The following is an 18,253-nucleotide window of genomic DNA, read 5'->3' as shown; positions in this document are numbered from 1 at the left end:
ATTCCATGGATTGAATACAGAGATTTCATTGACACGTTCGCCCTGGCGCGCCCTTTTTTAAGTAAGTAAAGGACAAAACCAAGTTTCGAAAGCCTTAGAAAAATTGAGAAGCTGAAAAGTTTACGTTCGATACATTTGCCTTTATTTTTGGTGTCAGGTCGATATCAAGCCATGTCTGGATCAGAGCAACCGGGTAAAGGAGGGAATGATGCTGAAAATAACGCTTTGAGTATCGGATTCAGATTAACAGAATTCCGGCTCTGAATCTCACGCCAACTTTTCTGGCGTCTAAGGTTTGTTGATGTCGAGAGGGCGCTATTATTATTTATCCTCATCGAGCTCGAGTCAATATCCATGAGAAATTTCCTGTAAAATATTTCGACCAACTTTTCGTCGATGTCTTCGAGTTGGTTGGCTCAGTGATAGTGCAATATAGAGATGTCGTGCTCATTAACCAACTTCGGACGCATCCAAGACATTGATGCCGTGAAACGATTCTTGTTTCCGAATATCGAGGGCGATTTGGCGTCTTCAGCGACGTCATCAGGTAATATAGCGATATACTGTATACAGTACTGTATAGCTCAAGGTTTTGCCAGGGTATTTGGGTCTCAAATACCCAGGCAAAACCTTGAACTACAGCACTGCAGTTACAGGTAATATTTACCTGCCAGACAGTATTCACTTCCTTATCTACCAAGTCAGTAATAAGTGGTTTTGAGCCACAACCATTCACCCACTTGGCTTGGTATGTTACACAGGCTCTAGAGTCAATGCAGGCGAACCGCTAGTATCAGTGGCGGCAAGCGGTTCGCCTGCATTGTCTCTAGAGCCTGTGGTATGTTATATAGCATGGCCATGGAGGTACCACTGCCAGAAGAATTTCTGGTACCTCCATGGTCATAGCAGCTTTAGAAAGTAAAAATCATGTTTAAAGTATCTCTGTCTTCGGGGACCTTCAACTCTTCAGCTCTTTGTTCAAATGCACCATGTAGGACATGTTTTGCTTCTCTACTTTTAACCAACTTGACCTGATGATGAAATATGAACTTGGCAAGTAAAGGGTTCAAGTTCATATTTCACTATCGTAATGGGGACGTCCCACTATTTTTCAATGAGGGTTGTCCTCAGGATTTCAAGACAATGCTACGGACCCCAAACTAATTTGATCCTCTTCCTGGTCAAGTCAACACCCTGTCAACTTGACCCCAACTCCTTGACAAATCTACACCTTCCAAGTTCTAATCGATTTTGCAATATTCAAGAAGTGGTATTGCCACAAAATGATATCATATCTGCCATAGACAAAGTACAGCACTTCATATGATGGCACTCACTGCAAGCTGTGTATTGTGTTTACCACCTCTTGAATGTTGCCATCATTTGTGACTTCTACTCACTTGTGTTGAGAGTTATTCCATTTATTCATATAAATAGACCTACTAGCTTTTATGCTATGACAACAAATTACAACTGTCCCCTACGTCTTTCCAGTAGAGGGACTATGGTTGATGTTAAGGAATCATCTGATTTGAATATTCATGATGCAGTGCTTTGAAGAAAAGGTGCTAACTCTCAATCAAAAAGTGTAGCCTATCTTTAATTAGGAATTATATGCATAAGTGTTCAGTGTTGATTCATGCGTTCCTGTGTATTTAGCCAGTTCACAACCGTGCAATGAAAGTCAGCATTTCAGTTGTGTGTAACATGAGTTGAGTGAACCATGGAGGTAGACCTCCATGGGTGAACACTCTGAAAGAGGTACAATCATGTAATTGAGACTGCCCAAACATCAACTTTCAGAGTGATACAAATGACTTCATATGACATGTTATGAGAAAGCCTGCAACTAGCTACACCAATAGTATCAATGCTGTGTCAAATGTGATTCCATTGGTGCCAGCTGTATCTGTCAAGTTTGTTTCAAGTTTGTTTCATTGCTTTGTACAAATGTCTATAAGATTTAACATCTGAGCAACTCGGACCAAGCTCACTTCTTGAAAGTGAAAAAGTTGCATTAACTCATCAACATATCTACTAATGCTGTAGATATGTGATGTTAGCTGATTGCCTAATGCTCAAACTATTAAGGTTTGGTGGTTGTCTAACCAAGGATGTAAAAAATATTTTTTCCTCCATGGTCTAACCAAGGAGGGACTAGAGACTGCAATAGTAAGACATCAAAACAAGTTCAATGATCAGTTTCATTTACAGTAAATGATTTACCACGTCCAAGGAACAAATAGAAAATGACAATAACAATAGGGTCATCTTGAACCACTGTTATGGTACCAAGTTTGATACCAAGATTGACCCAAAGCGACAAATTTAGTGTAACTTGGCAATGTCACCAAATTACTGTTGTGAGTTAAAGCCAAGAAATTGCTGTCACTCATCATGTCGTATTTCAATTCCACATCTCTGTATCCCTAGTGGCAGCTACCTCCATGCTGTATCTAACAAACTGAGAGTTTCACAAATTTAAAGGGCCCAAGCAAAATACAGAATGTGTTATGCAAAGCTTAAAGCCGAAACTATTCATATGGGTATTCCTAAACATTGTACATAACTCGGTTCAAAAAACAGAAGAAGCTGGTGAAAATTTGCCATGTTTTCGTGGCATGGGGAATTCTCACTCTAGGCCAAACCACTTATCCAGTCTTGACACTGAGTCAGTCAATTAAAAGCCACAGTCACCAATGGTGAACATGACCATGGAAATTGTACAACAATTTACACATACCAATCAAATAGCCACATCCTCCTTAGAGGTATAAAGGTACAGTACCATGTACAAAATGTTTCTTTCCAATGGGTTGAAGATTAATATATAGAGTAATAAAATATATATAATAAAATATAAATTGTAAATAGGGCTATACAATATCTAGATGTGACACTGTTGTTACCAGTAGAAAACAGTGAAAAAGGGAAAACATTAGTTATAATATTAGAAGACCTGTCTCCTCCTCTGATTCATTCTTCTCAAACAACCATGCACTGATACAACAACATTTTGAGAAAGATCATATAGGGCACCATTTTACAAGTGGTATAGCCGCAAACTGATGACGTCAAATTGCCTATACAATACACAGTGCTATAATTACAAGGTGTCTGTGTTTTGTGTACGGTGATTCGACATCATCACTTTGTGGCAGTACCACTCTGTACCACATAAACCTCTGTCACTGTTTGTCAGAAGATTCCGTCAGTCTAGGACATTTTTAGTTCCCATGGACAAAGTCAGGGGATGGGGACTTGTGGTTTGGTCATGTCACACCGTCTGTCCATCCAACTGTCTGCATGCTTTCCTCAGAGATGTCTAGACTGATTTGTGTTAAAGAATGTTCAAGGACATAACCCTATGTGTATGATACTGGTATATGATCAGATGGGAGTGATTGTAGCGACTTGAATGATTATTTATCTGTTATTCATTAATCTTTTGTTCATCTCTTTGTTTGTCTGTTTATGGAAAACTTGTTGCAATCAAATCTTGCACTGCGATTGATCTCACAGTTATACTCTCTTAAAATTTGATTTAGATGGTTGGGATGATGCTGACTGGAAATGGCAGGAAGATGATTTTGAAGTAAATGTAAGTACAGTAGTTACAACTCTTCATAAAGTAGACTTGTAATGTCAGTTCCCAATTGTGTTTTTTTACTTTCCACTTGCCATATGTATATTATCATGGCAAGAGAAGATATGGGGAGTAGAAGCTGTCCATTGTCCATCGTCTGTCTTTATGTATGTACATTGTTTATAACTCAATCTGTTTGTCCACCAAATTTTCACAGAAGCAGTGGCATTTATCAGCTTCAAAGTTTGTTAGAATTAGTCCCCACGGACACCGTCCGGGGGGACTTATAGGTTTGGTCATGTCCGTGCATGCGTGCGTGCGTGCGTGCGTGCGTGCGTGCGTCCGTTCACACAGATATCTCAGAGATGCAAGAAGCGATTTCATTCAAACTTGGTACAAGGATTACTTCATATGTCATACAGATGCACGTCGATTTGTTTTGGGATATGATCCAATATGGCCGCCAGGCGGCCATTTTATTACGATTTTTTCATGTACAGAGCCATAACTCAGACATGTTTCAACCAATTTTATTCAAAGTTGGTACAAGGACATTGACCAATGTCATAGATATGCACGTCAATTTTTTTGTGATACGATCCAATATGGCCGCCAGGCGGCCATTTTATTACGATTTTTTCATGTACAGAGCCATAACTCAGACATGTTTCAACCAATTTTATTCAAAGTTGGTACAAGGACATTGACCAATGTCATAGATATGCACGTCAATTTGTTTTGTGATACGATCCAATATGGCCGCCAGGCGGCCATTTTATTACGATTTTTTCATGTACAGAGCCATAACTCAGACATGTTTCAACCAATTTTATTCAAAGTTGGTACAAGGACATTGACCAATGTCATAGATATGCAAGTCAATTTGTTTTGTGATACGATCCAATATGGCCGCCAGGCGGCCATTTTATTATGATTTTTTCATGTACAGAGCCACAACTCAGACATGTTTCAACCGATTTTATTCAACGTTGGTACAAGGACATTGACCAATTTCATAGATATGCACGTCGATTTGTTTTGTGATACAATCCAATATGGCCGCTAGGCGGCCATTTTATTACAATTTTTTCATATACAGAGGCATAACTCAGGCATATCTCAACCGATTTTATTCAAAGTTGGTACAAGGACATTGACCAATGTCATAGATATGCACGTCAATTTGTTTTGTGATACGATCCAATATGGCTGCTGTGTGGCCATTTTGTTACGATTTTTTCATGTACAGAGGCATAACTCAGGCATATCTCAACCGATTTTATTCAAAGTTGTACAAGGACATTGACCTATGTCATACATATGTTCGTCAATTTTTATGTGATACGATCCAATATGGTCTCTAGGCAGCCATTTTATTACGATGTTTTCATGTACAGAGCCATAACTCAGACATAGTTCCACCAGTATCATTCAAAGTTGACATTGACCTATTTCATACATATGCTCGTCAATTTGTTTCACGTCATGTAGCAGTAACATGTCAATTATTGAAGTTTCGTAAGTAGGCTGATATGTCAAGAAATATGTACTGCATCAAATTCATGAAACTTATACAGATGTTAAGCTCACATTGCTTTAACATTGAAAAAGACATTTATCAGTGTCATTTTATTAATTTGTAATTGCATAAGTAATGAACTTTCCTAGTTAGGGTGATATAGCCACAAATTAATACAATGTCAAATGTGATGAAACTTGATACAGATGTTGATCTCATAGTGTTGTAAATACTGCATCAAACTTTATGAAATATGGTACCAGTGATAATCTGTTAAGTGTTAGAATTGTATGCAAAAATGTTTTGCAACATCCTGTTGATTAATTCCTAGTTGACTCATTATGAACTTTAGGATGGTAGCCTACATTGGTTTTATGTTTTCATCACCATGGAACTCATTCTTGGCCATTGAGCGCCATCTGTATCAAAGTATTTTTATCACAGACCTAACTAATGAAGAGGACTCTATCCTCTCTGAGGACATGTAATCAAAGTACCCATTATTAACAAGTGGGGACTGTGTCATCAACGATGACTTGTTTCATGTATTTTTAATCTGGGATGGAACAGCTACAAATGATTCAATGTCATGGCTTCAAAATATGCAAATGATCTCAATAAATGCAAAAATGATACAAATTTTAAATGCCAAAGCTATCGAACCTAAACCTTGAAATATTGCAAAACCTAACCCTACTGGGATGCAGATCTAAGTTTGTTCAAGCAAAATTGATGTTAGCAAACATTGAACCCAATTTAATCAATCAATATAAACTACATCAAGAAAGTACAAAGAATAGATCAAAACCAGGTTGATGGATTTTGTTGACTTTGACAGGTTTTACTTTCTCAGTTGTTTAAACATGATCTCATAGCAAAGTAAAGTGAATTTTCTTTGTGACATGTAATATGAATCCTATCATGCTCTTGAACTTTTTAACATGAATGGATCTCCCAAAGAGCAAAACATTCCAATCGTCTGTCCAAGCTATTTAAATGTGATTTATAGGTTTTGGAAGTAACATTTCACAATATTAAACAAACAGATGCTGGGTTAATAATTCATTGTAAAAAAAAAATTAATATTACGTAAATTACAAAATGTCAAATTGTGAATAGCTAATTTGTATTGTTGATAAATTGTGTGAAAATCATGTTTTCTAGTGCAACAAAATGATCACACTATCTCTTTGCTGCCTCACCAAACATCTTGCCTCCAATTTTTTTTTTTCCTCTGGAATTAGACTTAGAGCTAATTCTGAGACTGGATTCTGTGCTGGATGTTGTTGTGCAAGTGTATTGTGTAGGCTATCAGCTTTGGGCATACAAACCTCTATGAGGGTATTGGTGACCAAAACTACAACACAATGGGGCTCGTAAACCCCCATGTGGAATTTGGCAGATTCTCATGCTTATGATTGCTTTTATGAAATCGTCATTTCAGATATGTCATGATAGGAAAACCACCAACTGCCCTATTGTTCACATTGCAGAGGCCATCAATGATTGACACTAAAAACAGTCTTGATCATTTCCAAAATTAACGACACTATACCATTTCCCTATCATTAGCCAATCAGTGGCCAGCAGGCTATCAGTAAAAATTTGATACCAACAAGTCAAGAATGTATTTCCTTGCAACCTCCACAGGAATGTTACGTAAAGCATGGAGTGTTGAACTCTGTCTTGCTATAAAGTCCTCTGCTGCACCATTCACATAATTTTTTCGTTTATTATTGTAGATCCATGTCATCATCAGTTGTGAAAGAGGGGTTTAGCCAAAACACTTTGCGTTGCATATTTCATGGGAATACAGATGTTGTTTGTAAAATAGACAATTAATTGCACCGTATTCTGTCATAATCTTGTGTGGCCACTCTGTCAACACAATTTTTAAAATCACTTACCAATTTTTAGTCTGGCTCAGACAACCAAACCCTATATATTCCTTTGATGCGCAGACTCTGACCTGAAGTCCTGTGAAACAAACATGTAAGCGCATATCCAGATCGTTCAGAAAACCCCGTTTGTATCGGAGATGGCAGGTATAAATAATTCTACGTGAGAGAGATGAAGGATATCAGGAATGGGGTACTTGAAGTGAATCATCAATATCTTGGTTGCTGCTTTGCTTGATGGTCTTATTAAGCTTATTTTTTTTCAAAGTGTTCTCAGAGAACTTAGGATCATGTTCATCATGAAGGAAGTGTGAAATTTTGGATTTTACGGCCTACACAAGGGCTGAAAGTAGCTGGTAGTGATTCATACAATGCTGGCAAACCTGCAGTGACTGTAATCTTATCAATGACATAGTCCAACCAGTGATTGGCTAATTGTGGAAATAATATTAGTGTATAGCGTCACCTATTTTGGAAATGACCCAGAGTGAAAAATGAAATGCAATACCCCATAGAATATAATAGCAACAAAAATACATAATTCTTAACATTCTTATGGCCTGCATAAGAATAGTTGATTTAATTATTTATTGGATGTACGGTAATTGACCAATGTCAAATAAGTGACAGCAAAATGATGCTATTATTTTTTTGACATTTACACATGCAGGATAAAGAAGAAACTGATGGAAAAAAAGCACAAGAGAAATCATGGTTTCAAGACTGCTGCATTAGTTTGTCACCAACTCATGATATACTAGTCATTACTTATGAAGAAAAAGCTGTATTCCTAACACGTAAGCTATGTTTTCTTTGAGCTTGCTAGCATTGATATTGCAATGAATTAATGGAGATGAAAGAGTGCTGTATTCTATGCTTTTGCCAGTAAAATGAACCTAAAAATACTGACTGGTACCTCATGTGTGATTACACAGAAAAATGGGATGAAGAAGAAGAAAGTGGTACTGGTTACAAGTATCATATATCATTTAAAAGAAACTTCAACACAATTGAAGGGTGAGTTTAACTACTAGTTTGATCAGTTGTCATGCCTTCTCCATGCTAATTTCTCCCATCATATCGGAAAGGGAATGCCCCATGCTTGAAGTTATCAACTTTACAAAATTTAGACCCATAGAAATGAGGGACTGGGCAACTGTGGCAAACATTAGAGAAATGTACTGCTTACTGCGTACACTGTGAGTCATAATTCAGCTACTTACAATCTAAAAATAACCTTATAAGACATTTACATTATGAGAATGAATAGGGGCAGTGATGCCGGCTAAGAGAATGAAAAGGGGCCCTGCAGATGTCCATCTTCAAATTTTCATCTGTGTACAAATATCATCATCATATTTATGGAATATTATCAAAATCAAATGACCTCTGAAAAATTCTGCATGTCATGCTTGCGTCTTATACTTTATCAGAAAAATCAGAGAAAACTGTGTGTGGTTTTAGCTTTCATGTTATCTGTCTCCATATTGAGTTATTAGAAATCATGTTGATTGTCTGTCTGTCTCGGTAAAAATCCGTGCATGTATCGGCTCCAACATTTGGTGTTTAGGTGCATTATAGATTGTAGGTTGTAGATACGACTTTGTTCAAATGATCACAGATGGTTACCTTCCTTATTTTAAATTTGATTATTGCACAAGTTTACATCTCGTATTTTCTAGTTTTCGATATTTTCTGTATTATTAAATAAATCTCAGTAAATTGATAAGCCTACCATGAAATTTGGTATTGAAGTCCTGTTCCAGAGATATTTTCATATAGATTTGTTGAAATGAAAAAATGTTTTGATTTTTACGATACTTATTCAACTTTGTCAAAAAACTAGTTCTTAGAAAATGTTAATCTTATTGCTTGAAATTTTGTATGAAGGTTCTTTGGGATGGCTTTAAAACAGAGAGTTATCAAATTATGTAAAGATAAGCAGTGTTGAACATTTTATGATATTCTCTTTTCTATGGTGATATTTTAGCATAATAAACTTTGTTGACATAATATGTTGATGTGGAAGCATTCTAATAATCAGAAAACAATGCTGAACTTAAAAATATCGTCAGTGGTCTTTTATGAAAACCAAGCAGTTCCAATATAGTGTTGAGTTGACATACTTTCCCTTTTTGCTGTTTACCTCAATATATCTCTGTAAGTAAACATGACCATAGTATTCAAAGCAGCAAGAAAAACCTCTTTTAAACTACAGGGCCATTAATTTTTGAGTAACAGTTGTATGTACCTTACTATTCATTTTTGTGTTGAGTACCCATTTGTGTTCAGTATCCATTTGTGTGATGTGTACATATAGGTGTCACACATTCATCTGTTATGGATGAGAACCAGGTTTGGAACATGATTTTAGTGGATTTTGTAGGTGTTTCCACAATGTTAAGTGTTTCCACAATGTTAACCACTGAAAAGTGATCAGTTTGTTTTGTTGTAACAACTTCATACAGTAAGATTTCATAAAAAAAATTCAATATCTTAAAAATTAAAATTTTGCTTTCTGTTTTCCTTGAAAACTGTATGATGATAATTTTGAATGTGTCTACTAGGTATTAAAATCAAATGATAAAAAGAAAAAAGAATACATGATGTTGCTTTGGTCTTACGTCAGTCAATGTGTTAATATTTAATTTGTTTGTAAAATAATTTTTGATTGTGAAATCCTTTGTCTCACTTCACAAAGCTCTTATTATTTTCAGTGAACATATCAGCAGTGTAATGTGTGTGCCATTGGCATCTCAAAAACGAAGTTCACAGGGTGGACCAGACTGGACATGCATTATGATTGGATTGACATCAGGGTATGTCCATATGTATACTGAGGTGAGTCATCATAGCTTTTTACATTACCAGATTTCTGTGTCTCAGTGCCATGAGATGATTTATTTGTCCACTCACTTTACAGTGTGTAATATCCAGTCAATCCCCTGTGTTACAGTGTGTAATATCCAGTCAATCCCCTGTGTTACAGTGTGTAATATCCAGTCAATCCCCTGTGTTACAGTGTGTAATACCCAGTCAATCCCCTGTGTTACAGTGTGTAATATCCAGTCAATCCCCTGTGTTACATTGTTCATGCCTACACTATAGCGTTTACGCAAACATGTCTTAACAGATCTAAGTCAAAGCTACTTTAAGTTGTACAATTGCATGTCACATGCATGTCAGTTTGTATACATGATACACTGTGAATCCACTGTGAATATTACAATTTTTTCATGTCCACAGCTGTTACTTGATTTTGTATGCATTAATTCTATTGAAACTTGATACAAGGACATTGTAATATGATTTTAATATGCACATTGATTCATGTCATGTTACGATATTGTTGCTAAATACATACAAGAACTGTTAAAATGAAAACAGTGATCAATAGCTCCCAAAACGTTAGATCCAGCAGCAACTATGTCATCAATGATGTCTTGTTTGATATTTGGAACTATAACCGAGACATTGATGAACAGATTCCATTATACTTTTTCACAAGGTCAACGTTCTTTGATGTTCACACTATTTCAGTTTTGATTGTTCATATGTTATTCTAATGAAGAATGTATTTCATTGAGTGCATCCATCCAGTGTATACAGCAAAGGTTTGACCATTTACACCTTCTAGGGGTCACTTCATAATTGACAGTAGATTGAAATTGTGGAAGCTACTGACCCTATACCGAAGCAGATATTTCAAGAATAACAAACTTGAAACAGTAAATCAGACAGCATTTTGCCAATAAGCCTATACCCAAAGTATTCACAAAGAATGTTGGTACAGAGCTTTATGTTTCAATTTGGAAAAGATGAATTTCAATCTTCAGGAGAAGTTACTTGCAATATCAGTCTCTCTAAACATTAAACCCTCATGAAGCTAAAATGTATTTCATACCAAATGCTACAAAGCATGGCAAAACATGTTGTTTGACAATGTCCAAGAAAGGAATTCAAAGTTTATCTTATAGTGTTACCCAGGTTCTGTTAAAAACAAATGATAAGTATGAGATTGAGTTTGTTATACAAAGATACAGGTCATATCAAATAACAATTGATTTTGATCAAAGCAAAAGCACAGCATCATTGACACTTTGTTTCTTTGCTGGCAGAGCGGTTGTTTACTCATATCTCAGTTACTACATGAAGAACCTGTATTGAAACTGAAATGTAGGACCTATGAAATTCCTCGACACTCTGGAGTTGCTGAACAAATGGAGGAATTGACCATTTTATATCCTACGGTATTAGTTACTATTGATGGGTTTAGTCTTTTCCAGTCACTAAGGGCTTGTCGTAATCAAGTTGCAAGAGGTAAGTCGATGGCAATGTCACTTCTTTTCATGTGCAATTTTGCAAACAGCAACACAGTCAATAAATAAATAAATTATGATTTTGATTGTCAGTGTATTTACATTGTCTTTGAAAATAAAACTAAGTGAAAGCAATGAATGAATAATACCGGTTGTGTCAATATTTCTTATGTGGAAAAAACACCAAGTGTTTCGCAAAGAATGGTATTTGAAAAATATTGGCAATAAATCTGATCAAAATCACCAAGATAATGTTGAATTCAAATTTGGTCATTATCAGCTGCTGCTAGTGGTAGTGATTGCATCCAGCCACCGCCATTGGCTTACAAGAAATGGAATTTACAAGATCAAGAGAAGAAGAATGATATTGTCAGCACTGGTAAATAAGATTTTTACTATAAAGAAAGGAACATTTTTATCTTGGACATTGAATAAAAAGTCAAGATAAATCACAATAAAAGTGCACTTTGCTGTTTACCATTAATATGATTGATTTTTCTCGCTCAAGCATATATAACACAGCAAACACAACTGTATTCATATTGTTTTGATGCTGTCAGTGACTGGGAACAATCCATACAAAGTGCTATACAACCTTAGCCCATCCCATTTTGCTTCTTAAAGCCCCAGTAATGCTAACTTTTAACCATTGTTTTACAGTCAAAATTACACATCATTCATGTACATTCATTGTGAAATGTTAAGCGAAGAAATAAACCAGATTTGTGGTGCTGTAGTGACATACAAATGCTAAATATTGCTGGATTGAGTTGAAATGCTGTGTGGGATTTGTTTACAAATTCTATGTTATACACTTAACTGAGAACAGTGATAACTGGTGACATCATCGGGCTTGCAAGATTTCTGGAACCATGCCATCTGCGTGGTCAAAATAACACATCCACACTGTCTACATGTCTATTACTGGCTGAATGACCTGCCAATGAATTAATTTTTATTTCTCTGCTCAAATATATATAGCTGTGTTTGAAAAGATACAGAACTGTGGCAGTGGAGGCTAACATTCTATTTTGGCACAATCTGTATATTATATACGAATAACAAAATGTAGACAGCAGTGGCCAGTGGTTAAGTTGGGTGGCAGGGTGAAATCAAAGTACCAATGTACACAAAATAACGCAAAATATCATGACACGGCCTAGACTTGCCCCAAGTCTGTAGGCAAATAAATATGAAAACAGAGTAATTTGCAGTAATAAACTTCAGCAGACTGTCATCTTAGTAGTGAGGTGATTGCAAAATTGAAGCAACATATTTTGGCTGACTATCATGAAGATCTAAGGGTGTGAACGCGATGGCCTTTGCCAGCCAGTGGAAGTGCTATATACGCCCTAGCTGAATGACCAGGGCCAATCTAGGCATAACTGATATCTCTGCAAAAACTGAAGCTACTCAAAGAAACTCATAGACCTTGGGCCTTTGATGCATCACTTTTTGAGATATGAGGACATTTTGAATACAGGTAAATTTCCTTCCAAAGTTGAAAGGCAAACATTGGCATCCTGTAATGGCGGCTGTCATCTCCATTTCTACACGCACAGAGCTTGATTACGCCAGCTAGAGCACAATTTGACCATACGGCCATCGTACTAGTCCTCATGAGGATTAGGTACTCGTTACATTTGATATTATTTAGAAATGTTTCTTTTAGATTTACTATTAAAGCCGCACTTTTCAATCCCAGGTTCTCGCATTAGTGGAGTTCTTGTCCCAGTCAAACACTTGGCCAGTACGATGTTTGATTTCTATAACATTAATTACACAAACTGATCTCAACCTTTTGTCACATTTTGCTAATCCTGCAAACAGAGTTTATGCAAGCTTTTGATCGACGGTTGGTTCAAATCGCCAACGGTCATTGATTCCCCACCACAAACGCTTGAATTTCCTAGAAAAATGTCTTCCAGTCGCGTTAGACTTTGAATATAACCACAGAGTTCGATCGGCAGCAACTTTGCGCTGACCGCTTGGCAGTCTGTCTGTGTTTTTGCGGCCGGGGAAAACTAAAAAGTGGCATTTTCTGGAGCGTGTGCCCGTGTGTTGCCTGTTTGGTGTCCACTTATACAATGAACGCCGCCATAGTTTAGCGTCCTTTTAAAGGGAGGCTCCGCCTTTAAGTCTTTCTTATGAAGTCAGACTTTTTGTCGTGCATTCCAGATAATCTTTTCTTCCTGTCTGAACATTTTCAATTTTTGCAACAATATGCAAAGTTAATAAGCTGTGTTGCCTATCAATACAACATAGCTTTTTAGTGGACGGAGTTGAGTCCTATCTTTTATTTTTGAAGAAATTTTCAAGATACTGCATAATGGAAGAAATGACTAGTTCAAAGATGACAATGGTGTAGTGATGAGTTTTTGTTTGTTTGTTTTTCTGTCTCTTGTCAGTTCATTTAGCAAACGTGATCTCCGTTTATACAAAATACTATATATATTGAACAACAGAATATTTTCCTTTGAGATCTAAACTTCATCTGTTGTACTTGTCCTTTAGTACAAGTATTTCACAAAATGTAAAAATTGATTTTAATTTTTTTATTTTGGATTTCTTTTCATCAGGTGTAACAACTCCGTGTTCTTTTGATCAGATGTCGACGGCGTCAATTCTAGGCGGGTACAATGCTACTGTTAAACCTAGTCCTCCTGCAAGTTCCAAGTATGTGACATCAGGCTATGCACCCTATGTAGGATTTTATTTTGCCCTTGAGGTGGGTTCACTACAATGCCTATACATATTTTGCCCTTGAGGTGGGTTGACTGCAATACCTACATATTTTGCCCTTGAGGTGGGTTGACTGCAATACCTACATATTTTGCCCTTGAGGTGGGTTGACTGCAATACCTACATATTTTGCGCTTGAGGTAGGTTCACTGCAATGCCTACATATTCTTTATACAAAATGACATCCAGGTTTTAAAGGATTTTGTAAATGTTTGGCAGCCTCTGTTAAGTGCTTGAACCAGCTTTTGGCAACATTGTCACATTAAATATTTTACCCAGAAGATGGTCGTACGTCTTTGACGATAAAGACAATAGGTATGATTGGCAAGGTATTGTAAACACTGTCAGTGCCAACATTCTCAAAGTATAGATCAGCCCATAGATAGTAGTTCTCTGCTGTCTATGATCAGCCTCAGTATCTTCACTGATCACTACAGCTGTTCTTATGACTCATCATAGCTTTGCTATAATCATGATTAACTCTGAGATCTAGATATTTGTCACTGAAATTTTTGGTTGACAGTATTCCGTGCAAAAAAGATGAAGTTTTTACTATCAACCATGCCTTCATAGCATAGGAGTCCGCATCTTGTCATCATCATTACCCCAGGTGGTCTTATAATCTAACTTAACAACTATCTACCAATTGATAAAAAATCAAGGGGATCTTACAGTCAAACCCATAACCGTGTTATTTTCAGGGGAGTGTACAACCACTGATGTCTGATGTTGCCTTAGCAGTGGCAAGTAAACTGAAGACAGCACTGTTCACAGCTGCAAGGTAGGACTTCTCTTCACTTTTCCCATCCTTTCAATTTAATTTGCACCTTCCTAGGTATGATCTTATCTAGATTTTTCTAGTGATTAGGAAATTAGCAGTGTTGCTTTTTTGAGAAGATTTTTGTCGATTTTTGTGCTAAAAATTGTCTTTTTAGAAACCTTTCAATTGATGATGAGATTAGTATTGTATATTTTAGTCAGTTTAGATTAAAATGTGCTCATCTGTATTCCATTAAGTTTCGTGTGAACTCTCATTTTATGATATGTACATGAGAATGAAACTTATGTGATAGGTCAAAAGAGCTAGTGTCTGTCTATCTGTCTCTGTATGTCTGTATGTCTGTATGTATTATATATTTATAATCTGTATGTCTGTATGTATGTATGTATGTATTTATTTATGTATCTATGTATGTATGTATCTATGTATCTATGTGCATATGCAAGTAAACATGTATGTATGAATATCTATCTCTCTTTTAACATCAAAGACATCTCTGAAGACCTTTCATAAACTTTGAAATTTGATATAAAGGCTCCCAGAGGTTACCTCATTTATATGTGTCCAGATGATAATGAAATTTGCGTATGTACATTTTTAAGGCACATGTTGTCACATTGTTTTTGTCCAAAAGTAATTATCATGTAACTTTCAAATTCATGATGTACCATGACGTGAACATAAATTTGGTCTGTTTAAATTTTGTTTTTGCTAAATATTCCCATTTTATGTCAAAACTTCTCTTTCTCTGAAAAAACATGACAGATGGATTGTAATTGTTGTTTGTGGACGACTCACTCCATATTTGATGAAATGATGGTGAAATTTATTTTGTAGATTTTGTAGCCAATATAGTCAATCTTGATAAATGGATTTTCCTTTAAAAGCACTTGTCACAAAAGACTTTGAAATTCACTTAGTGGACTCCAAGGAATGACCTCATGATGATTTATTCAAATGATGATGCATATAAAAAATGACTTAGATAAATGTAGCTTGACATTGAAGTTTTCTCTAAAATGTAGCTTGACATCGAAGTTTTCTCTACAGTAACATACAGCTGCATTAGTTGTGTAAATGTCTTGCAAATTGGTTGAGTTTATGATACAGCTATATAGCCATGTGATTTGCAATCATTGTTTCCACACTGTGTTGTCCTTCATCATTTCATGCAATACAATTTCACTTAAAAAAACATTATTCCATACCAAAAGTAGTCACCTCATAAGCCAACAATTACTGAACAATTTCTGTTGTTTGTCTTTAATATGCAGTACACAAACATACTGGTATTATGCACAAATCCAAGTCACTGCTGTTTTGGATCTTATAGGTTGTACCATTGACTAGATGCAGTAATTATTTTATTTTGACCTTTTACAGTGGATGGTTTGGTTTCAAGTCTTCTGGTGAGGACCAATCCAATGGTAGTAAGAGGAAACCAAAAGTAGAACCAGCAAATTCACTTGGAATAAGGTATGTAGCTATTGGTATAACGTATGTCATGAGTTAAAATTATTCTTCCCTCCACAAAATAAATACTGGTTGATTGAGCGAAAGTCACATCTGTCAGTAGAAACCATACCTACTGTTTTGTGCTGTTGTGGTTTCTATAATCACTGCTAATTTGGATAAATACTGATTTGAGAAAAGAATGTTTTTGGAATGGCTGTCCTTTTTTTGATTGAATAAGTGGAACTATCGCTAACATAAACTCATAATGGTACTGTGATATATTGGACAGGTTGCTTTTACGTGATCAGTAATTCTCAAATTTAGCTTTTAGGTAAATATTTATGACAAAAATATGAAATGTCATGCACATTAAGACATACATTGTAGCTTCTTCAGTGAGATTTAGTCATCTTTTATGAATGAAATTAGCCACTAATTTGTATACCAAAGCTTCACAATGTACATGTACTCACAAATATTAAATGTTACATGTCTTTACAAAGATGTCCTTTCAGTGATTTGATACTTTTATAATGCACATTCCATGCTGTTCCTTAGGTTTGGCTTACCTGATTTACGTCGTCATGGTAATAGCATTACTCTCTCTCCAAGTCGTACTCTTGCTGTGACAAATGATAGTTTTGGACGAGTTATATTAATTGATGTTACTCGGGGAGTTGCAATCAGAGTCTGGAAAGGTACGGTAATTCAGTGCACATCAATCTAATGTATACAATGATGTCTTTTTGTATTTGCAAATGGATGTATTTTATATTTAACCTGTTATTGAATAACTACAAATTTTCATCTTTGAATATTACTTTGTTCTTAACAAATTCAATATATTTCTGCATGGATTAGGCCAGGAAGAAAAAATAAATGTGTTCATCGGAATCGCCGCTTCTACTTTGGCATATTTGGAATTTTTTTTTTTTTTTTGATTCCGGCAAATTCTTACTTCCGCATTACAAATATTTTAGTACTGCTGCTGGTGGCGCCCTACACTGTGTCGGGTTTTCGCGGGCACGGGATCATTCTTCTGAATGAGACTTCATTCGTGTTCGGACTTAGTTGACCGCCAACACGTTGTTGTTACGTCTGAATTTGGCGAATCACGACGCAAAGTGGGTCGATTTGGCCAGAAATTTGCTCGTTTTGTAAAGGTTAGTACATGTCACATGAGTATTAATTTGATCGCCAACATTCGACGTGATGGCCAACAGTTAGTTCCAGAGACGCTATTCAGTGCAGTGTTTGTCCTGATATTACGTTCAGCGATTTGTTCAACAAGATCGTGACAGCAGATGGACGGTGCATCCGATTGAATGAAAATTGCATCGAAAGTATAAAAATTTACGGCAATGACAAAACACATGGTTGCGTCGATGTTAAAGTACGATCTGAATGATGACTATATAACTTCACTCCGATCACAGTACAGTGTTGTTAGACCATTATCATGTAAAATGTGTATATATAGACAGTGGTAAAGAGGCCAAAACATGGGGCCAAAGTAAAATGAAAAAACTCAGATGCTAGGTCCCACCAGGACAATATTAAAGGACAATACTGAATTGTTGAATTTCAGTGATTTGCTGTACATTTCAGTTTTATTCTGAGAGAATGTTGAAATGCTCAGAATATGTTGTGCAAACACTAACTGTGAATGTAATGGCCTATGTTATTGTTGGGAAATATAGTATTGAATTCAGTTACCAGTATCAGTGTTTCTGTCTGAGATATTTTGGTAAAAAGGGAAACAATTATCTTGCCTTGTCTGCATCTGTGCAAAAATGCCACCGCGTTTACCTTTGGCTAAAAAAAATAAAAAAAAATTTTTCGCTCGCCGCTCCTGGGACTTGGTCCAAAAAATCTGATGAACAAGATTTTTTTTTTCTCTGTGGATTAGCTGATGTATTCTGTATTGAGGGATCACCAAGGCCAGTATTAAAG

General features: G+C 36.1%; 1 protein-coding gene across 1 annotated transcript in view; it reads left to right on the top strand.

Moving 5' to 3' along the window:
* Nucleotides 1–309: 309 nt before the first annotated feature.
* Nucleotides 310–18,253, top strand: part of LOC139144540 (rab3 GTPase-activating protein non-catalytic subunit-like) — a 74,988-nt gene continuing 57,044 nt past the window's right edge. The window contains exons 1-11 of the mRNA XM_070715241.1: nt 310–547; nt 3,549–3,601; nt 7,674–7,800; nt 7,939–8,020; nt 9,721–9,844; nt 11,122–11,323; nt 11,603–11,701; nt 13,902–14,050; nt 14,766–14,845; nt 16,229–16,321; nt 16,859–16,998. Coding sequence (XP_070571342.1) covers nt 439–547; nt 3,549–3,601; nt 7,674–7,800; nt 7,939–8,020; nt 9,721–9,844; nt 11,122–11,323; nt 11,603–11,701; nt 13,902–14,050; nt 14,766–14,845; nt 16,229–16,321; nt 16,859–16,998 — 1,258 coding nt within the window. The 5' untranslated portion in view covers nt 310–438. The remainder of the gene's footprint in view (nt 548–3,548; nt 3,602–7,673; nt 7,801–7,938; nt 8,021–9,720; nt 9,845–11,121; nt 11,324–11,602; nt 11,702–13,901; nt 14,051–14,765; nt 14,846–16,228; nt 16,322–16,858; nt 16,999–18,253) is intronic.

Source organism: Ptychodera flava, chromosome 11 (assembly GCF_041260155.1).
Source record: "Ptychodera flava strain L36383 chromosome 11, AS_Pfla_20210202, whole genome shotgun sequence".
Taxonomy (NCBI): Eukaryota; Metazoa; Hemichordata; class Enteropneusta; family Ptychoderidae; genus Ptychodera; species Ptychodera flava.
Note: the sequence above shows the minus strand (reverse complement) of the source record. Positions and strands in the feature narration are given on the sequence as shown.